This window comes from Terrapene carolina, unplaced genomic scaffold (genome assembly GCF_002925995.2).
Source record: "Terrapene carolina triunguis isolate 2854851 unplaced genomic scaffold, T_m_triunguis-2.0 Scaffold69, whole genome shotgun sequence".
Classification (NCBI taxonomy): Eukaryota; Metazoa; Chordata; order Testudines; family Emydidae; genus Terrapene; species Terrapene triunguis.
In genome coordinates this window covers 27,605,280-27,628,076 of record NW_020664420.1, presented here as the reverse complement: position 1 = coordinate 27,628,076, position 22,797 = coordinate 27,605,280, and the positions used below count along the sequence as shown (strand labels likewise).

The following is a 22,797-nucleotide window of genomic DNA, read 5'->3' as shown; positions in this document are numbered from 1 at the left end:
GAGGCGTTATCACTTGGATGGGTGGGAAGGTTCTGAAGAGGCCTCTCCAAAACCTAGCAGTTAGTGGGCATGTAAAGACAGAGCAACCTTCCATTGGAGGGTGGAACACACTAATTGCCACCAAGTGGACTCTCAAAGAGCTGAGGGCGAGACCAGATGACTTTAAAGACAGAATGTAATCCAGGATGAAGGGAATTCCCGCTGTTGTGCCCAAGACAAGAACCGTCTCCACCTGGCTTGGTAACATTGTCCAGTGGAATTTTTCCTGCTGCTGGAGAAAATATCTTGTACAGCCGAAGAACACAACCATTGTAAAGCAGATGCCCATCCAAATACCATGCCCTGAGGTGGAGCGCATGTGGACTGGGATGCCTGATCTTGCCGTCGTACTGGGTCAGCAGTAGAGTGACTAGATAGAAAGTGACAGGTTTCAGTGGTAGCAGTGTTAGTCTGTATCAGGAAAAAAAAAAAGGAGTCCTTGTGGTACCTTAGAGATCTAATAAATTTATTTGGGCATAAGCTTTTGTGGGCTAGAACCCACTTCATCAGATGTATGAAGTAAAAAATACAAGAGCAGGTATAAATACATGAAAGGATGGGGGTTGCTTTACCAAGTGTTAGGTCAGTCTAACAAAATAAATCAATTAACAGCAGGATACCAAGGGAGGAAAAATAAGTTTTGAAATGGTAAGACAGTCGCCCATTACAGACAGTTGACAAGAAGGTGTGAACTTCATTTCCCCAATACTAATTTCTCCCTACTGTTACTCACACCTTCTTGTCAACTGTCTGTAATGGGCCACTGTCTTACCACTTCAAAAGTTATTTTTCCTCCCTTGGTATCCTGCTGTTAATTGATTTCTCTCGTTAGACTGACCTAACACTTGGTAAAGTACCCCCATCCTTTCATGTATTTATACCTGCTCCTCTATTTTTTACTTCATACATCTGATGAAGTGGGTTCTAGCCCATGAAAGCTTATGCCCAAATAAATTTGTTAGTCTCTAAGTGCCACAAGGACTCCTCGTTTTTTGGGGGGTTTTTTTAAGATGGAAAGTGTGAAAAATCAGGACAGGGGATGGGGCATAATAGATGCCTATATAAAAAAAAAGCCCCAAATATCGGGGCTCTCCCTATAAAATCGGGACATCTGGTCACCCTATTCAGCAGATCGGGGAAGTTCGGGATGAGAATTGAGGGCAAGATGACGTTAGGGTGACCAGATCACCCAAGTCAAATATCGGGATGCGGGGGGGGGGGGGGGCGGGGGGGGGGGGGGGGGGGCAGGGCAAAAAAAAAAATCCCCCCCCCCTTCCTCCACAAGCGCTGGAGGGAGGCCCCGGAGACACAGGGGGAGCACGGGGCCGGGGTAAGTGAGAGTGTGGCCTGGCCCCAAGTGCAGGCAGGACTCAGTCGGGTGGTAGGGAGCGTAGGGGGGCGGCCCGCGGGGCCAGGTGGCGGCTGTTCTCCCCCCCAGGCAGCGGGACTCGGGAGCAGCCGCTGCTGCAGCTCCCACTGCCGCGGGGGGAGGAAGCAGCCAATGGCCAAGCTTGGCGGCTGCGGCTCTGGCGCCCGGGCCCGAACCCCCCGAGCCCGGGCCTGTCGCGTCTGGGCTGCTACCCAGCTGGTGCTATCCCGCGGTGGCCCCGGAGTGGAGGCAGCAGGCCCCAGCCCCCCCATCCCGCTCGGGTCCTGCAGGGGAATGAACGGGGCTGGGCTGCTGATGCCTCCGCCCCGGGGCTGCCACGGGATAGCACCAGCTGGGCAGCAGCCCAGACGCGACTGACCAGGGGCTGGGTGCAGCGTGCGCGCTGCTGGGTCCCCGCAGCAGGCCCGGGCTTGGGGGGTTCGGGCCCGGGCGCCAGCGCCGCAGCCGCCGAGCTCGGCCATCGGCCGCTTCCTCCCCCCGCGGCAGTGGGAGCTGCAGCAGCGGCTGCTCCTGAGTCCCGCTGCCCGGGGGGGAGAACAGCCGCCGCCTGGCCCCGCGGGCCACCCCCCTACTCTCCCTACAGCCCGACTGAGTCCTGCCTGCACTCGGGGCCAGGCCGGACTCTCACTCACCCCGGCCCCGCGCTCCCCCTGCATCTCCGGGGCCTCCCTCCACAAGCGCCGGAGGGAGGACGAATGGCGAGCCTGGGGAAGAGGCGGGGATTCGAGGAGGAAGCCAATGGGGGAAGGAGGGGGCAGAGTTGGGGCGGGGGGGCGCGAGCACTTCCGGGCTTTGGAGTATTTGCTTGTTTGTCCAGTGTCCCGACCTAACGTTGGTCGGGACGCGGGACAAACAAGGAAATATCGGGACAGTCCTGATAAAATCGGGAAGTCTGGTCACCCTAGATGACGTGTAGAGGAGATTGGGAAATCAGAATTGTCTGGTCCAGCAGGGGGTGACCAGAATGTCCATCGCTCTGTCTCATCAGCTCTTGTGCAGCACTCCAGGCAAGAGTGGTAGTGGAGGGAAGGTGTAGTTGAGTTGGTCTGATCAGGAGTATCGCCCTAGGAACAATGGCCGAGGGCTCCCCAGAGCAGTACGTGGTGCATTTGCTGTTCATCTGGGAAGCGAATCGGTCTCTGGTCGGAGTCCCCCATCATGTGAACATATCATATACCACTGAATTGCGAAGTTCCCACCTGACGGTCGATAGAGTGTCTGATGAGCAAAACGTCTGATGAGCGAGTCTGTGACTACCTTCTGCATCCCAGGATGATAGGCTGCAGACAGGAGGATCTGGGGATTGATGCACCAGTTTCAGAGACTGACGGCTCTATATGCAGAGATGATCAATCTCGTTCCCCTTCTTTGTTGATATAGAAAACAGTGGTGGCATGGGTGTGCCACTCTGTCCTGGCTGGCTCCAGTATGGCTTCATTAATCAGTAATGCTATTCTTGCCGGTCCCAATGACACTCATTAAAAAAATAATGCATTAATTAAATTTGTGACTGCACTCCTTGGGGGAGAATTGTATATCTCCTGCTCTGTGGTTTTACGCACATTCTGCCATATATTTTGTGTTATGGCACTCTTGGATGATGACCCAGCACATGTTGTTCGATTTAAGGACACTTTCACTGCAGATCTGACAAAACGCAAAAAAGATATCAATGTGAGATTTCTAAAAATAGCTACAGCACTTGACCCTAGGTTTAAGAATCTGAAGTGCCTTCCAAAATCTGAGAGGAATGAGGTGAGGAATATGCTGTCAGAAATCTTAAAAAAGCAACACTCCAATGCAGGAACTACAGAACCCTAACCATCAAAAAAGAAAATCAACCTTCTTTTGGGGGCATCTGACTCAGATGATGAAAATGAGCGTGTGTCAGTCCACACTGCTTTGGATTGTTATCGAGCAGAACCCGTCATCAGCATGGACGCATGTTCCTTGGAATAGTGGTTGAAGCATCAATGGGCATACGAATGTTTAGCATATCTGGCATGTATATACCTTCCAACGCCAGCTACAACAATGCTATGTGAATGCCTGTTCTCACTTTCAGCTAACATTGTAAATAAGAAGCTGCCTCCCATAAATGTAAACAAACTTGTTTGTCTTAGCAATTTGCTGAAGTAGTAGTAGGACTGAGTGGTCTTGTAGGCTCTAAAGTTTCACATTGTTTTATTTTTGAGAGAAGTTATGTACATAAAAAATTCTACATTTGTAAGTTGCACTTTCATGATAAATAGATTACACTACAGTACTTTTATGAGGTGAACAGGAAAATACTATTTCTTTTGTTTATTTTTTTACAGGGCAAATATTTGTAATCAAAAATAAAGTAAGCACTGTGCACTTTGTATTGTGTTGTAATTGAAATCAATATATTTGAAAATGTAGGAAACATCCAAAAATATTAAACAATAATAGAATACTATTTATTTAAACAGTGTGATTAAAACTGAGATTAATCGTGATTAATTTTTTTTAATTGTTTGACAGTCCTAATCTGAACGCATACGCACAAGTAGGCCAAATTAAGGCAATCCTAGTTCTGACATTTCCTAACTTTTGGATTGTCTGACTTTGCAACCTACATGGTCTTTAAACATAGGGTGTGTGTGAGTGAGAGAGAGAGAGTGTTAACAGGCAGAAAGCCATTCAATTAGTCTTAGCTCTTTTATTCTGGCCTATCACATTTTATATAAATAGTATTTGTTTTTGCAACTATAGTGAAGAAATACATCTATTGGCTACAGTCACAATAATTCTAAACATATGTCTATTTGTTTAATTTCAGCAAATCAGGACATTTTCTTATCTGCATACAGATTTGAGTCTTTAATAAGCCAGCATTGTTTTTAAATAAAAATACTAGCCTTTTATGTGTTAAAATGCATTATTTTCACCTTTAACAAGCACACAAAAATTTACTCACGTGTGTTTTTTTAGAGTACAGGTTATCCCAAGGATTAATAATAAGAGCATACAGAATCCAAAGGGTATTGTTATAAAAATAAAGTCTTCTTTGCCTTTAGAGAAAGAACAAGCATTGAAACATTTCTTAGTATATTACACTACCGAGCAAATTTTCACTTTTAGACTATATAATTAAAGCCATCTTATTAGTCCAAGTTATAAAAGCTCTGATTGTCACATCCTTGACCAACTGACTAAGGTACCGTATGCCACTATACAACACATATTAAGTCCTTGTCTACACTACGGGGGGAGATCGATCTAAGTTATGCAACTTCAGCTACGTGAATAACGTAACTGAAGTCGACGTACTTAGATCTACTTACGACGGGTCCACACTACACTATGTCGATGGGAGACGCTCTCCCGTCGACTCTCCTTGCGCTTCTCATTCAGGTGGAGTACAGGAGAGCGATTTGCAGTCGATTTAGCGGGTCTTCATTAGACCCGCTAAATTGACTGCTGATGCATTGATCGCCGTGCATTGATCCCCAAGTAAGTGTAAACAAGCCCTAAGTGATGTGTATTTTGCAGATCAAACCAGTCACGACTAGAGTTGGGCAAACAACTAATTTTTTGGTTTGGCCAACAAACAAACAAAAGCAGAAAAAATATTTGGTTCATTTCCTACAAATGTTCAAAATCTGTCATCAAACCGGAAAAGTCTGGATAGCTTCAGCAAACTGTCTCTCGGCATATCCATCACTTGTAATGTTTAGTCCAGTGGTTAGGGCACTTGCCTAGGATGTTGGAGATCCAGATTTGATTCTCCTTGCTGGAGCAGTAACTCAAACTCAGCATTCCCCACTCCTACATGAGCATCCTAACCACCAGGCTACATGCTAATCTGAAGTTGGTTTCTCTCAGTATCTCCTGTTGAAGCTGCTCCACATTGTATAAATACTTTAATATTCACAAGACCAAAGAAAGAGAGAGTGAGACTGACTCTATATCCTGGTGATCATCTGGGAGGCAGGAGATGTGGATTTAAACCCCTCCTCTGAATCAGGCAGAGAGTACCCCTGCCCCCAAATAGCCTTTAGCTTTGCAGTTAGACTGCTCACCTGGGATGTGGGAGATCTGAGTTCAAGTCCCTGCTCCAGAGTCGGGATTCAAACCTGAGTCTCCTACACCCCAAGCAAGCATTCTAACCACTGAGCTAAAGGTTACAAAAGGACAGACACACTCACCCCAACAGTTTACTGAAGCTGGCCCTGTAAAACTTCTTCCCAGCTGCAAGTAATTGAATCAAATTTGAGAAGTCAACCAAAACAACATATTTTGGTGAATAATCTATTTGTCAAAATTTTTTTGCCTAGCTCTAGTCACAACTGCAGAGCTATAGACAGTACTGTGTAATGGGGCTTTCCTAGGATCTCAAAACAGCTGCTTCCAATTTTAGCTGCTGCTTTATTCCAGGAGCTGATCCAGTGCCAACCCCTCCCCCCCTCCCCCACACACTATAAAATGAACAAAAAGTCAGATACAGGGGACAGGTCTCAGAGTGTTCTGCCAGCAGAAATGAAGCAGAAATGAGGAAATGTTGGCATTCATTGTTTCTTCCATTTAACATCTTGATATAACAATTTTAACTTCAATTCATAGCTATTCTATGATATCCCTAGGAGAAAGATACAAATATAGACAGTAAGAAAATAAGAAAAAGATTATTTTATATTAACCACAAGTGTGTATTGAGTATCCTACTGGCCAAGTTCAATTCAGAGGAACATGTGGTTTGTTAGCAGGGAGTTTTTCCATATAGGGAGAAAAAAAAGAGACAACAAGAAATCACAATGCATAAATATTTTGAGCCCAGTTCCTTAGGGTACATCTATACTACCCACCAGATCGGTGGCCAGCGATCGATCCAGCAGGGGTCGATTTATCGCATCTAGACTAGATGCGATAAATCGACCCCCAAGCGCTCTCCCGTCGACTCCTGTACTCCACTGCCACGAGAGGTGCACACAGAGTTGATGGGGGAGCAGCAGCAGTCGACTCACTGCAGTGAAGACACCGCGGTGAATAGATCCAAGTACGTCACCTTCAGCTACGTTATTCACATAGATGAAGTTGCGTAACTTAGATCGATTTCCCCCCCCCCACACACAGTGTAGACCAGGCCTAAAATAGACATTTTCCCCTTCTGTTGACATAGTAGGCCCCAGTCCTGTAAGTAACAGCACAGAGGCAGACTACTGCATGTGCGCAGAGCCACAATCTTCAGTGGCGATTCATGCAAGCACAACAGTCTGCCTGTGCATCGTCACTTGCAGTATTGGGACCTTAGTTTTTAAAACTTTTAATCTGTTGTAGATTTGGCTTCCAATGTCTTCCAATGAGCTGAATTAAATTTAAACTAATTTTTGATTATTTTTCTTTGTTTTGTTCAAAAAGTCAGAGGCAGAGTAGACTAGGATTGGCCTAAGAAATGCCTAAATCAAAAAACGATATCTCTTACACAAAAATACTGTAAAAGCAATCACAGTTAACACTGAAAATTACTTACTGAATTTCAAAGTGCTGAAGGTTATTCTGTTTCCATGGGTTCCTCCAGCTTTGGTGGCTGCCATGACATGAGCAGTATACTGGGTGTTTGCTTGCAGAGACTTCAGACTGTATTGCAGAACATCAGAGTTCACAGTTTCATCTTTTCAGACAAAGATATTATATAAAAAAAAAAGATATACATATTAAAGAAAAGTAAGTGTTAACTACTACAATTTTACATTTATATAGCACTGGTCACACTGAAAGATCCCCAAATGCTTTAGAGACAAGCTGAAATACAATGTAATCAAGGGGATCATCAGTGTGGAACACTGAAATTGTTAAACAGAGCATAACAATGCAACATCACAGTTCAGGACAGAACGTGAATAATTCTATATCCAACTGAAAATTCACTATTGAGTTTAGATAGGTAAAATATAATAACCAGAGCCAATACTTTACTCTTAATAAAAGTATTATGGCATCTCTATTATTGCAAGCTGTAGAACGTTGGTTTTATGTCCGAACTAAAAGACAGCATTACCATCCCACATTTGTTCAGCACAGCACAGTCCAATCCAGACTCAGAAGGAAGATTACCACCCTACATACTTGACAACACCATTATATGCCACACCTATGTGTTTCTTGGATGTCTTCCATCCAAGTACTGACACAGTCAAAAAAGTTTAGTTTATGAGATCTCACAGAATTACAGAAAAATGGTAGGGCTGAAAATATTTAGACCCATTAACACAAGGAAGGTCAGGCTGAATTTCAGAGAAGAACTATAAAAATAATGATCGTTCATGTTTGTATCATTTCCTTTGTTAGACTATCTACTGTCTAAACATTAATTAGAAATGCAGAATTAAATTGTTGTTAGGGACCAGTGAATTGGTTAAGAAGCTAAGATTTTTAAATATTTGGTAAACTATGTGTTGTATAATTTTCACAATCCTGCAATTTAATTGTTTCTGTGAGAGATTCTGCAGTCTGCTACTGGACCACCCACAAGATGAGAACCCCAGGTCTGAGTAATGAAGGATGTGAGACATAGGTGCCGATTCCGTGGGTGCTCCAAAAAAATTAGTGGGTGCTTAGGACCCACCAGCAGCCAAGTTCCTCCTCCCCCCCACCGCCTCCCACCTGCTGTGAATCAGCTGTTCCGCAGCAGGTAGGAGGCACTGGGACAGAGGGGAAGGAGTGGGGATGGGACGCACTCGGGGGAGGGGGCAAAAAGAGATGGGGAAGAGGTGGGGCGGGGCCTTGGGGGAAGGAGTGGAGTGGGGGAAAGACCTGGGGTTGAGTACCCTCAGGGAAAATTGGAAGCTGGCGCCGTTCATGTGAGAGTAACAGAATTGTCTTGAAAGCTGAGTGGTCTTCAGGGATAGCATGGCAGAGAGCATACTGCATAAAACCAGACAGGAAATAAGATAGCAAGAATAAGTGTGGAGAGGTCTACATCATACAGTAATAGTTGCAACTTCCTTCTTCCATTTACATATTGGCAAGTGTACTCTTGGCCCCTGCTGTGATTTGGGCATCCAGAAGCAAATGAAGTTCCAATAGGACCCACTAGTTTGAGATCTTTAAAAAAAAAAAAGGTAGAATGCCTTAAGTGGCTGCAGACCAAGACAGAAGCTTAAAGCAAAAAGAGGAAAGAACGCCTAGCAAAGAAAATGGGCCTTGACATAACAAGCATTTCTGAAATAAAGCAGTGAACAAAAAGCAGTGAGATTCAGCAATACCTATCTACAAGATAGGTAGGAAGGACAGGCTAGGTCACAGAAGTCAGAGAATAGCACTATACCTAAAAGATTCCATTGAAGTTCATGATATGAAAATTTGAGTGGATAGGATCATAAAGAAGACTCTGTAGGGATACAAATCCCAAGTGAGAAAAATATGAATGTACTAGAATGGTTGTACTACTTCAAAACAGGAAAATGTACTGAGTGTGTAATGTTTAGCAAGAGGGAAAAGGCGTGCAAGTCTAATAAAAGAATTACAATTGGGTGACTAGTTCAGAAAAGCAATTTTTTGACAGCTTAAATGATTGCTTCTTGGATTGGCTACTTATGAAGCACACAAGATGACAGGGTATTCTTGACTCAGTCCTAAGCAATACACAGGAGTTGGTTCAAGAAACAGCAACAGCTGACCACTACTAATAGCGACCACAATATAAATAATTGCCACATCCTCAAGGAAAGTGGGGGGATTGTACCAAAAACTGACATTGATACACCAAACTCTAGAAAGGGGATTTTAAAAAATAAGCAAGATTCTATATTGAAACGCCAATATATATAGTTTTTCATTAAATTGTTACTGTCGATTTTTCATTTATTTATTCATTCACTCTTGTATTTATAATACCATCTTAGAAGCTTGAAAATAAGTTTGTTCACCATTTAGCTAACATCTTTTTCTATGTTACATTGCTGCAGGGGTCACTGACCCTTTTGTTGACTTCTGTGTCTGACTGATGCTAGCAGATGTGTAGAATTCGGAGTATAGCATTGCTACTCATCTGCTGTTACCAAGCTGTAAGACTTGAGCAATCTGCCTATAACTACATAGTTTTAATATGTCATGTTAATGAGTGCAGGTTTGGTTGGCTGGATTTTTTTAAAATATCTTGGCAACAGTCAGATTTGTTTATAGAAAAATGTTTTGTTTATAGAAAAATCTGTTAGAGAAAAATTTACCCTAATTGTGAGTTCAACTGTAAAAAATGACTAGGTTCATGAGAGGTTACAGTAACTTATAACAACAAATGCTGATGGAAAAAGTTACAAAAGGGAGACAGAAAGACTGACTATAGTCCAAACAAAAAGGCCTGATATAAAATCAAGGACTGTTTTAAGATCATGCTTAGTAAAAAAGAAAAAAAAGTGTGGAACCAGACATCAGTGAACCCAAATTGGTGTGTCAGAAACAAGGCTTAATTGGTAGACAAAAGAATGAGGGGATGGGCTCTTCCACCCACCATTCCCTCTGTGGAAAACGAGACTTTGGCGAGAAAAATTGGCTATTGGAGCAAGCTTCACCATCATGGCTGCCACTGTCTCCTGGGACCCTGGGCTTTTGTCATCCTGATTCAGACAGATGTCCTGACCAGAAAGAACCAAAGAGAGAGGGAGCCAAATGACATTGCCACCTCCACTGGCTGAAACCCAAACACTTCCTGGGATGTGAGACTTTGTCTCTTTCTTTTTTTCCTCTCCCCATGTGTCCTTTTACTTCTCTACTTTGTCTCTTCTCTTTCCTTTCTCTCTCCTTTCTTCTTTGGTCTAATAAGAGTCTGGCTTAGCTGTCCAAGACAGTGTATTTTGCAACATTGCTGTAAGCCTGTGATCAGAGAGGCAACTAAAAGCAATACCCTAAACAGCTGGTACAAGTTTGCCAGGTCTCAGAGTGGCTGGTCAGACCATGTGATGTGCCTGTGTTTTTCCAGCAATGAGGTTGCAAGTCAGAGTCAACATCAGAGACAGAAGCTGCATTTTCTATCGTTGCTGTTTCCTCCCACCCTTTTGTGGGTGTTTGTCTTGTTTTGTCTTCTAGGAAATGGATCCAGACTTTAACAGCAGCAACGCCAGTTCCAGCCCATCTCTACTCATGTCTCTTTCCCAAAAGGACAGTTACCAGAACCTTTGCTAACAGGACCGGCTCTAGGCACCAGCAAACCAAGCACATGCTTGGGGAGGCACAATTCCAGAGGTGGCATTCCGGGAGGTTTGTTTTTTTGTTTTTGTTTTTGCTTGGGGCAGCAAAAAACCTAGAGCCGGCCCTGTTTGCTAACACCTAAAAGACTGTCAAACAAAAGTTTTTTCCCTTCTAAAATCTCTCTCCAACTAAAGGGAACAAGGAATGTTAAAATTAAAAGCTTATTCAATACTTTACATTTCAAATACTTAACCTGTTTTTCTTTACTGTATCTTTAATAAAAGGTTTAATGGATTTTTAATGGTGTGTTTGCCATGGTATACAGCAGGCTGAGGTCTCTGTATGTCAATCCCCAAATCTTGTTTAAAACTATTTAATGTTGGACAGCGACCGGGTTATGTTAACGCTTTTGGCCAATATATTCCATCTAAATTAATACAACAGGTCATATTCTTCAACAGAAAAAAAAACCAGATTCAATTCGGGCTTATATAAATTGAATAAGTGCCTTTAATAAATATGTAGCTTAATCTAGAATAAGTAGCTAATCATACTGGACTAGATCATCCACTATACAGGAAAAATCCACAAAGTAGACAGCAAATACCACAAGTTCTAACTCAAACTTTCCACCACATTGATCCAGAAACTTGGAGCAGCTTCCAAGAACAGGCAAGAAATTTCTAAACTCACTATTCCCGAGAGCCACATTAGATTCCTGAAAACAAAGAGGATCTATGTCGCTGCAACACATTCTGGCCCTAACCTTTAGCCATTTTACTGCTCTCATGAGCATCTCCACTAGCTGGGAGATGGGTGGGTTGGTAATAGTGGTCACACACATCAGAGAAAATCTGCGAGTATCTGTATGATAATGTTGACTGAATTAAAAAAATCTTAAATAATTGATCCTTTATAGCTGTGTGGGTGAAGTTGCCACCAAAACCTCCCTAAACATGAGCTTCCTAGGTCTGGGGAAGGGAGGGAAAATGCTTTAGAGCAGGGGTCAGCAACCTTTCAGAAGTGGTGTGCCGAGTCTTCATTTAGTCACTCTAATTTAAGGCTTCACGTGCCAGTAATACATTTTAATGTTTTTAGAAGGTCTCTTTCTATAAGTCTATAATACATAACGAAACTATTGTTGTATGTAAAGTAAATAAGGTTTTTAAAATGTTTAAAAAACTTCATTTAAAATTAAATTAAAATGCAGAGGCCCACCCTCCCCAGACCGGTGGCCAGGACCCGGGCAGTGTGAGTGCCACTGAAAATCAGCTCGTGCGCCGCCTTTGGCACGTGTGCCATAGGTTGCCTACCCCTGCTTTAGAGCCATCACACCCTACTACCACACTGCAGATCCATTAGAATGGGTCCACTCTCCTTATGGAAGCAAAGAGGATAATCTGAACAGCTGTAATTATTGCACTACTATAACAGAGATTCAGGTCCGTTTCACCAGGATCAAGTGCAACTATGGAAAATGAGATGAACTAAGTAAGAGGAACTAAGACAGTCCTACATAATGTAGTATTAAAAGAAATAAATTAAAAAAACAAAAAACCTTTTACAGCAAGTATTTTCAAAATTCTTCATAAATGGTGATTTTCTTTCAGTTACATCACTGACATACTGACATAACATGGAGACCATAAAATATACGCAGATCCTGTGGGAATTATTTTGTTGGAATACCCCATTGTGAAGTATAATTCTAAAAGATATCATATCCTATAAACTTTAGGTATTTTAGCAACAGATACTTTCAGATATATAGCTGTGACATGCATCAGCAAAGAGACTACTCAGACAATTTACGTAATGCTCACCAGTGCAAGCTAGGGTTCTATTCTGTTTAGGCTCTGTCTGAATCAGAGGCGGGATTTGAATCCATATCCCTTACCTCCCAAGGTGAGTGCCTTAATCACCAGGCTAGAGAGTGATTTCACTCACTCTCTGTTTTGCCCAATGAATATTTATACAAAATTAAACAGCTTCAACAGGAGAGACTGAGATCAAAATAGTCTATAGCCTGGTGATTAGGGCACTCACCTAGCACCCAAATCCCTGCGCCCATGAAATATTTAAGTAGTTTAAGTAATATTTAAGAACAAAGTGCAACAGCTTCAACAGAGAAACTGAGAGCAATACACCCAGTTTAGCCTATCAGCTGATGGTTAGAATGCTCACTTGGGAGAGGAGAGAGCTGAGTTCAAGTCCCTGCTCCAGAGTGAGGATTCAAACCTCAATTTCCCACATCCCAAACAAGTTTATGTACGTATACACACACATACACACACACACACACCCCTCTGAAGCCAGCCCTGAAAAACCTCTTCCCAGACAAAATGTGTGGAGTCAAACTCACTGATAATTTCCAGTCCATTGAAACTATGTTTTTTGGTAAATCAACTGTACTAGTCCAGAAAATTTCACACAGCTTTAGTCATCACTTTAGTATCTGAATGTCTTCCAGTAGTGCATTAAGCAACATGACTACATCTGTCACATTTTTGTTTGTTTCATTTTTTACTATGTAGACATACTCTTGGATGGCCTGGGTTCTACATAATTGAGCACTTAGCATTATATAATTGTGAAGAGAATGACAGAGAGCAGCAAAGCGCATTCGGTGACCATGGTAAAACGCACAAATAATAGATAAACTCTGCTGCTCCCCCACCTGAAACATATAACATTATCTGGAAAGTGATCAGTCACCACTTTACCCTACAAAGATGTGAAATTCTCTCTGGCAAAACTTTCTGGTGTTGTAAGCGGAAATAGGTATTGTATGCTAATATCTTCATAAAGTAACCGACATCCTGGGTCAGCACAGTGGTGTAACAGAGTGGAGAACTTTTACTTACTTAATTCTTTTCCACCTTCAGGTTTATAAAATATTGTATAGTTAATAATAAAGCCATTTCTTTTATCTTTTGGAATCTTCTTCCATTTTATCATAGCCTCATTTTTTCCCAGATTGTCTGTTTTAGCCACAGGACCAACTGATGGACCTACAAAAAAATACAGGAATGTAATAAATGTACATAAAGTATTTTAAATGGCACAACTTTACTAATCCGTGATATAAGGGACAGGTACTATTTACCTAATATACCCTTTATCAGAGACCAGACACTATTCCTAGCTTTTCAGAGATACCATCTTCTTAGGTGATGTTTGCACCTTCTCTCTTGTTACTTACTATGGTGATGATGGTATGTATCTGAACACCTCACAATCACTGATTTTATCCTCAACACTCATGTGACGTAGGAAACTATTACATCAATTTTACAGATGGGAAACCAAGGCAAAGGACAGGTTAAGTGACTTGCCCTAGGATGTCTGTAAGTGGGGAATTGAACCCAGGATTCCCAAGTCCCAGTTCAATGCTCTGTCCACAAGATCAGCCTCCCTACCTATGTAATCAAACCTCTACATGCACAATTCAAAAACTATTTAACAAGATCTCTGTATGCTCCAGTCCACTCAAAAGGCATAACATCTCCTCCCTCTCTCAATCAACCACCACTACCATCAAAGCATCTTAACTATAACTAAATAGCATTGAAACCAACCAGCGATTGTCCCTTCGTGAATAAGCCAATACATCTAGGTTTCCTTAACAATTATATGCTCTATTATGATTGTACTGTACCCAGTTCCCTGGAGACTTCACCAGTCCACAGCCTGAAATCTTGAATCTACCACCAAACTTGGTTCTTACAATTAGCTGTATAATTCATCCAATTCACGTTACAGTTCTACTAAAAACAGAATCAATGCACGATTTCCGCCCAATGTGAAACGGCAAGATTTTCTACCATTTAAAAAAATATTATTATGCAGGAACGTATATTTTCCATTACACCGTAAAAAGAGAGCAAAACTCAAACTTTTCAAACTAGCTGTTTTAGTCTGTGCCCCAAAATCACCCTTCCACTGGAAAAAATAAAATTGAACATAAAACAGTTCAGTCAGTTATATCCTTGAGAAATAGCATAAACTATGTCTAAATGAGTCTGCAATTTTTAAGCTTTGACCCATATTTACAATAAAAAAAAACAATTTAAAAAAAAACATTTTGTGGCAGCTTTCTTCTGGTTCACAAAGTGCTTTACAAACATTACTCAAGCCTACAACAACCCTGCAATTGAGCTCTATACCCATATCAAAAAATGGGAAAACAGAGGCACACAGTTTAAATTACTTTCTATGAAATACACAGCAAGTCAATAGCTGAACTGAAAATAAAAACCAGGAATTCTAACTCATAGTTCTATGCACTAATCACTACTTCCTTCCCTTAATAACACAGGTCTTAAGCACATTGCACAGATGCTATTACAAGATAGAAAGTAATACAGAGGGTTTGACCATATTGATAGTTTCATATACATACGTCCTTCTTGAACATAAGCTTGTATGGAATGTGGAGTTCCTATTTTATTTCCATAGAGAGGATACACTGAGATATTATAGCATTTGAAGGGTTTAAAGGCATCTGTAAGAAAAAAATACTTTTCAGATACATGTCCTTCATTTAAGATTTACATTTACATAAGGAAAATAAAGTTGTATTTTCTTGCTAGTATTAGATGAATTTAGGATTGCTTCATACTGGTATTTTCCCTCAGTTTTTATGAGTGCAATCTATGCTTATTCTCTTGCATACCCATTGACCTACTTACGCATGGAGAGAAAACATAGAATGAACTTTATTTGGCACCTTTTCTAAAAGTATTTGAATTCAGACTAATTTTTCACTAGAAATATTTTGACTAAGGAATATTATACTTTTTCTTATGTAGCAATTTACATGTTCACAGTATCTTACCATCACTAGCATTTGACAAGACTAATTATTGTAAGTTTATTGGGTAGGATTGAGGACATTGAGTAGCTGATGATCCTTCAGTTCTTTTTCTGAAACTATTTCCATCTTTTTATTTTTATTTCTAGTCAAAAAGAGGTATTCTTTAAGATGTAATAAAAGCATTTTAAAGTAACAAGGGAGCTCCTGTCGGCTCCAGCTATGCAGAATGCAGCTGCTCATCTTGTAAGCAGCTTGACATCAGGACACCTGTAACTGAAGTCTCTACAGTGGCATCTTATTTCCAGGTATAATTCTTGGCAATTATCATTCAATCCCTGATGGTCTAGCAACCTCCCCAACCCCTATTCAGCCAGTTGAAATTTAATGGGAGATGCTTACCACTGGAATTAATGTTTGAACACTCTGGCCCAGATTCTCTAGTGTAGCCACACCGCCAGCCTCATCTTATCTAAATCTACAACCAGTTTATTCAGGTGAAGGAGGATCACCCGATAATTCACCATCAGTTGTGTAAAGCCAGTGCAGAGGCTCTTGCTCTGATGCCACTCCCTCTCCCTCTCCGTGGCTAGTACAGCAGGAAAAAGTGGACATGGCCCGATCCTCAAACTATGTCAATTCTCCACTGCTTTTTCAGCTCATGAATCCATTGCTGACCACCATAAATTAGAGCAGTCTCGTGCTTTTTAATTGAGAGCCTCCCTTAATGACATTTGCTCTTAACAGGAGTCTGTCAGTCTGAGTGTAGCAATCCTCAGAATAAGAATCAAGACTCACTTAGCTTGTTTAACATTTGATTGACTGTTCTTGTTTTGTGTTGTTTTCCGTAATGGAAGCATCTAAAGGACTGTAGAAACTAGTAAAATAAATCAATCTCTTGGTCAAACTGCTTCTCTGACAAGTCAGTGATGTCATTTGCAGTTGTGTGTCCTCTCATATTTTTGAAATCCGGTGTGCTAGTTTGCCGAAAAGAATCATAGAATATCAGGGTTGGAAGGGACCTCAGGAGGTCATCTAGTCCAACCCCCTGCTCAAAGCAGGACCAAATTCCGAGACAGATCTTTGCCCCAGATCCCTAAATGGCCCCCTCAAGGATTGACCTCACAACCCTGGGTTTATCAGGCCAATGCTCAAACCACTGAGAAGAGTTTGCTATTTTTAATTGTGCAATTTTATATAATGGAAATCAGAAAAGGGCCCACTGATAAATTAACATATTTCCAATTTCAGTTTACCACCAATGAAGAAATGGTTTAAAAACTAAGAAATAATAACTTAATTTAATGATAACAGATCATATTCTTTTCACTATACTTCCCATAGATGTAAAATAAAAATACAGCAAGATTAGCAAGAATCTCTGTGGCCCTTTTTGCACCCACTTCAGTGAAGTAGTGGTTTTTAAAAATGGATTTAGTTCTCACCTATTGTACATAATATGAACAATACTGGGGAAAGATTTAAACTGTCACAAATATATACACTAGACAGACAAATTTCCATATCTGCAGATAAGGAGCATGAGTTATTCCAGATAATACTGACACTAACATGGAAGATTTCCCCTTCACATGTTGATTGATTTCAAATCTAGACACTATAATACAGTGTAATGTTTTATGAGGATTACATATACTTATAATCAAGCCATGATTGTTTGGGGAAACTGCTCAGCAAAGTTATGAAATACAGCTCTGTTGAAGGGAAGGATCACATCAGATCTTCAACTACTTATCACAGCTTTGAGCAGCCCCGAAATGCACTAAGAAACTTCTGAGATTTTTAATGTGGATCTGATGGTGTCATATGGCTTTAAGTAGCAGTGTACCATATGGACCAATAATGATATTTGTTTGTTTCTTTCTTTCTTTCTTCTGGTCTTATTTTCACCCTGTAGAAGTAGTTTGTGCTGTATTACTACTTCTCTTTCCTTCTTTGGGCTCTATTTTTTAATCTCTTTGTTATTCTATTGTATATTGTATTGTAATTTTCACTATTTGCAATTTCACTTTTGAAAATCAGGCCATTTAAGTGCCTAAACATGAATTTAGGAGCCTAACTTTAGGTACCCAATTTAAAAAATGTTGCCCTTAAATCACAGAAGGATAAATTTTAAAGTGCATCTCCTAACGTGCATTAAAAATACAATCTTGCCATAAGCATGATGTGTAAAATTGCAAGAGACAAGAAATTATTTTAGAATTATATGTACATACTTCAATAAAACAAGGCAAATGTTTTTGTAGTTATTTCTTTTTATAAAAAGACCATATGACAAGCTGCCACCGCACTCCTTGCTGTTTTTGTGGATACAGACTAACATGGCTACCCCCTGATACTTAAATCCCCTTTGTGCCTTTGAAAGTCTCCCCCTTCTTAAGTACATGCTTAACCTTAAGCATATGAATAGTCAATGGGACTACTCAGATGCTTAAAGTTAAGCATATGTTTAAGAATTTTGATGGATTGGGGTCTTATTAATTACTTTCTATTTGACATAATAATGTGAGTTTTATTTTCAGTTTGACTGTCTGGAAATTCATTCTTCTTGATTCTGTTTCCTAAAGTTATTTTGACACTTAGATTAAATAGTTGTACTTTGGGGGTGAAATCCTTGCCCCATCAAAGTCAACGGGAATCCCCGGGTGTTACTGAATTGAAAGCCATCAAAATATTTTTCATTTCTTTAGAACAGAGACAAGTATACAGACAGTAACAAAGCTGCAGAAGCAGTTTACCAGCTTCCTGAAAGGAAAAGCGGAAACAGAAACTCAAAACTGCTTAAAGAGAATCTTCTCATGCTGAGAATTCTGAATCATCACCACCACAGGAAGACAAAATATTGCATCAAAGGATTATGTCAAGTGAACATATTGAATGGGAGGAACATTACCACAGAATTTATGAAAGTAGTTCAAAACAAATGCCTCTACTCAACCTAATAATGAGTTAACGTTGAAAACACTGTATCAATGGATTTTTTTCACAAAGCAGCTTTATTAATCTTCCATTTTTATAAGTGTTTCTTTACCTAATTAAAAACACAATATAATGTCAGAGCATATGAAATGAAAGCTGTAGATAGGTCTTCTGATCCTAAAATATGTCCTGTTTTTCCTCTAACATTCCCAAGCATTCCAGCAAGGCCTGAAGAGTGATGGGGAAAGCCTTTTAGGGAAGCCCCAGAGTAGAAGTCTTAATTTCCTTACAACTCCCCTGTGGTGAGGTGGGGAAGACGAGTAGGGGAGGTCAATTGGAACTGCCTCAAGACTGCCTCAAGACACTTTTAGTAACTCTAACATATGTACCATCTGATGTGCTACTTTCCCATTCACCTCTCAAGCCTAAATCTATTTAGGTGGGGTGGAAGGGCAGCATGTTGGATTAGTAATACATTGGCTGACAGTTGGACACCGGGATAAAGGTGGGATGGGTGAAATTTTAAGGAAGTAAAAAATTAAGCCTAACAAAATATTTACAGCTTTGATATTTTGCTTGCTTGTTGCCTGCCTATTACTGTTTGTCTGTCTTGTCATATTTTCTAGATTTAAGATATGTGAGCAGCGCCAGATTAACACAGGGGCTTTAGGGGCTGCAGCCCAGGGCCCCAGGCTAAGTGGGGCCCCGATGCAGCAGGGCTCAGGCAGGCTTCCTGCATGCCATAGCCCCAACCCGCTCCCGGAAGTGGCCAGCCGCTGGCACATCTCTGCAGCCCCTGGAAGGGGGGGAGGTGGCTCCACGTGCTGCCCCTACCCCCAGCACTGTCCCCCCATCTCCCATTGGCTGGTTCCCGGCCAATGGGAGCTGTGGGGGAGGTGCTTGCGGGCAAGGGCAGCGCATGGAGACACGCTGTCCCGCTCCCCCCAAGGGTGCACAGAGATGTGCCAGCAGCGGGCCACTTCTGGGAGCAGCGTGGGGCCAAGGCATGCAGACAGCCTGCCTGAGCCCTGCTGCACCGCCGGCTGGGAGCCGCCTGTGGTAAGCACCTCCCTGCCGGAGCCTGCACCTCGCACCCCCTCCTTCACCCCAACCCCCTGCCCCAGGTCAGAATCCCCTCCTGCACCAAACTCCCTCCCAGAGCCCGCACTCCTCACCCTCTCCTGCACCCCAACCCCCTGCCCCAGCCTGGAGCCCCCTCCTGCACCAAACTCCCTCCCAGAAAGAAACTAATAGAACAGCTGTTTTAAGGTAAGTGAATTAAAAATAACCTACTTCTTAATTATATTCTACATGTTTTAAGACTGAAATGTAACCACAGAATGGCTTTATGTTAATTAAAAGGCAAGTTTAGTATAGCGTTAATAGCCTCGATTCCATAATTGTGATCATTTTGTTTAAAATTAGGAAAAAAGACTTATACACAGGGACCCCACAATTTTTAATAGCCCCGGGCCACAAGAGAGTTAATCCGGCCCTGTATGTGAGGCAAGGACCAGATCTTCCTATATATTTATACTGAGTCTAGCACTGAGTCTGCTTTTATATACAAGGAGGAAGAAAGAAAAAGGATTTTTTAATTCAAACAACCTGAAGAATCCTGAATATTTAGTAAAAAGACAGAATACTCAGTGTCATACTGTAGTTGACTTGTGCAATTATTTTTTTATGTTCAATAATTTCCTGTTGCAACGTGTTGCCAAAGAGCTTCAAAAATATGTTCATTTCTCTTTAACTAGAATACAAATTTCCACTCCAAAACTACCTGTCTTCATTTCCCAAGAACTGGAAAACATTCAATTTTGTATTTTCTTGTGGCACTCATCTGATCATACCTAAAGAACTATATATTTTGTAATTGGCCCTAACAGTAGTGAAGTTGAATTTTTATTAAATATCTGTTTTGTTGCTATTTTAAACTACTTGCTAGTAATGTCAATGTTTTGTTTATGTTTTCAAAAGATTACTTAAAATTATTTATGTCACTACTTGTTTATATTAGTCAATTTATATGCAAAATAGGTGCTGCTACAAATATTGAATGGAAAGGTTCAAAGGCTACTATCCATTTCTGCTTCTGATTACAATTTTGTCCACTGTTTGCTGTCATGCGCCAGTGACTCTCAGGCTTGTTATCTTACTAAGCAGTGAAAAATAATTGTGTCTGTGTGTCACCATATTTTAGCTAGACACAAGAGTATGTTGCCCACACCCCAGAGAAAGATAGCACAGTATAACATACAGCTTATGTTAAATAGAGAAACAAAATACTTTTTCTTGAACAAAAAAACTGTGTTCTAGATTTAGGTTAAGAAGTAACTGATAGAGATGTGAAAATTATAAGGTCACGCAAGCATAGTAAACTTACCTTTCTGAGCTGTCCACTTTGTAGTATTTAATATATATTGCCATGATCTACCCAAGGGCTCAGTCTCCAACTCCTCATACCATTCAATGACATATCTGCTTATTTCTGAAACTGATGCTTCCCATTCCACAACCATTTGTTCATTTAAAGTAAGTGTCCTCACTGTATCAATCCATTTGGGAGCTGCAAAATAACAACACGTAAAAATTAACAGAAATAGTTATAAAAATTTTAATAGAGCAAACATCCATAATAGTGTAGCAATTCAGTGATGAGAGATTCAGATTTTTATCTAGAGAACACAGTGTTTGACTTAGCAAAAGTCAATCAAGAAATTCAGCTTAATTGTGTAAAGCATTGTTTTATTTATTTATACATGTACACACATACGCACAGAGGAAGTATCTGATAACACAGCAAACAATAATGGAATTGTTACAATAAGATGTGAAAGTAGATGGGGTGCAGAGACATGAAGAATTGGAATATATATCCATACAGAGACTTACTTTACATTTTATTGGCTGTAGTAGCACAGAAGAGTAGGTTTTGACTTGTGTTTTAATAGGAAATAAGGAATCAATGACAGAGGCCAATTAGTTATAATAAATAACATAATAAACATAACATAATAACATAATAAAACAGGGACTCCTATTAATGGCCTTATAAACAGGAAGCACTATTACTAATAGGAAAATATATGACAAGCTGAAGTACAATGATATACCAATGCTTTAATACATTCTCTTCCATACCAGAGTATGCTGTTCCATTAGTCTATTGCACTTGTGTTAAATAAAGTAGTGAAACTAGACAATCCTGTACTGACATAGTGAGGAGCTAGATGAATTAGTAGGTCTTCTCCACCTGTAGAATCCAGGACAAAAAAATAAATCTCTACCACAATTTCACTTTCACTGCAACAGTACTTAAGACAGGCAAAATGAATTATCACATGGATACGGAAAAGGCTGTTTCAGTGATCCAAGGGAATATCTACCACACCATTTTATAAAAACGTACTTTTTTCACCAATAGATGGAATTCTTAGAGTAGCCTCAGGAGACTCTCCAACAGAGTTATATGCAACAACAGATATCACATAGGCTTCCCCTGTTAAAAGGAGCATGGCCACCTTGTCAGTAGTGTTGTGCGTCATTTTAAAAGAAGCATTGTTTTCTGGACAGTACTGTATTTTGTAGCCAAGTAGACGCTCAGAAGATGGATATTCTTTTAACACCTGTTTAAAAAAAATAATACAAAAGTTGTGTGTGTTTTGTAATACTGCTTATATAATCAAAAGCACATTTAATAAATACATAAAACATAAATACTGGACACATTGCCAGGACTCCAGAATTTTTCCTTTTTCTACCTCTGGATTATTTTCATGCAAACATATTTCAGTTTCTCAGTAATCTGTTTTCCAGTTTGCCTCATTTGGTTACTCAGAAAAGATTCCTGAAAAATATTTGGTGAGCCCATCAGAGGGTCAACATCCAGAATGTTCTTCCAACTACTTCATAACAGAAGTTCTGGAAAATTTTTAAATGTTTGAGCATGCCAGTGGGTATATTGGATTACTTTCTGGATAATTAACCATGTTGAATTCTAAAAACAGATTTTATTGGAATCTAATAAATGTAAAGGCTTAAAAAGTCTGTTAAATTGATCAAATTGATCAAATAATAGCAGCTGAAAATATTTATACAATGAATATTACTGTTTTTCCATCAAATTTCTTCAAGGAATTCAGTTTTTGAAATAAGTTGTTCAACAGATAACTGCAATACTCAAATTATTCATTTTTCTTGCATTTGACCAGCTCACATTAAAATATATTTTTATGAGTATTTCAATCAAGATTCTAAAAGCACAATGTTACCATTCAGTTCTTATCTCCAGCATAGTCAAGTGGTGATAATTTAATGAAGAAGGTTTCAAAACTGCAAATTAGAATACAACTGTGAGAAGTTATATTAACTAACCAGGGCCGGCTCCAGGCACCAGCTCAGCAAGCTGGTGCTCGGGGCGGCAGATTGTTGGAGGCGGCATTCTGCCCAATCCTAGGGCGGC

The 22,797-nt window shown here is 40.5% G+C and overlaps 1 protein-coding gene across 1 annotated transcript in view; it reads right to left on the bottom strand.

Annotated features, from left to right (window-relative positions):
* IL31RA (interleukin 31 receptor A) overlaps nt 1–22,797 on the bottom strand; it is a 74,558-nt gene that overhangs the window by 8,839 nt on the left and 42,922 nt on the right. Inside the window, 6 exon segments of the mRNA XM_026649097.2 lie at nt 4,371–4,464; nt 6,924–7,064; nt 13,444–13,590; nt 14,982–15,083; nt 20,719–20,901; nt 21,745–21,961. Of these exon segments, the coding sequence (XP_026504882.1) occupies nt 4,371–4,464; nt 6,924–7,064; nt 13,444–13,590; nt 14,982–15,083; nt 20,719–20,901; nt 21,745–21,961 (884 nt within the window).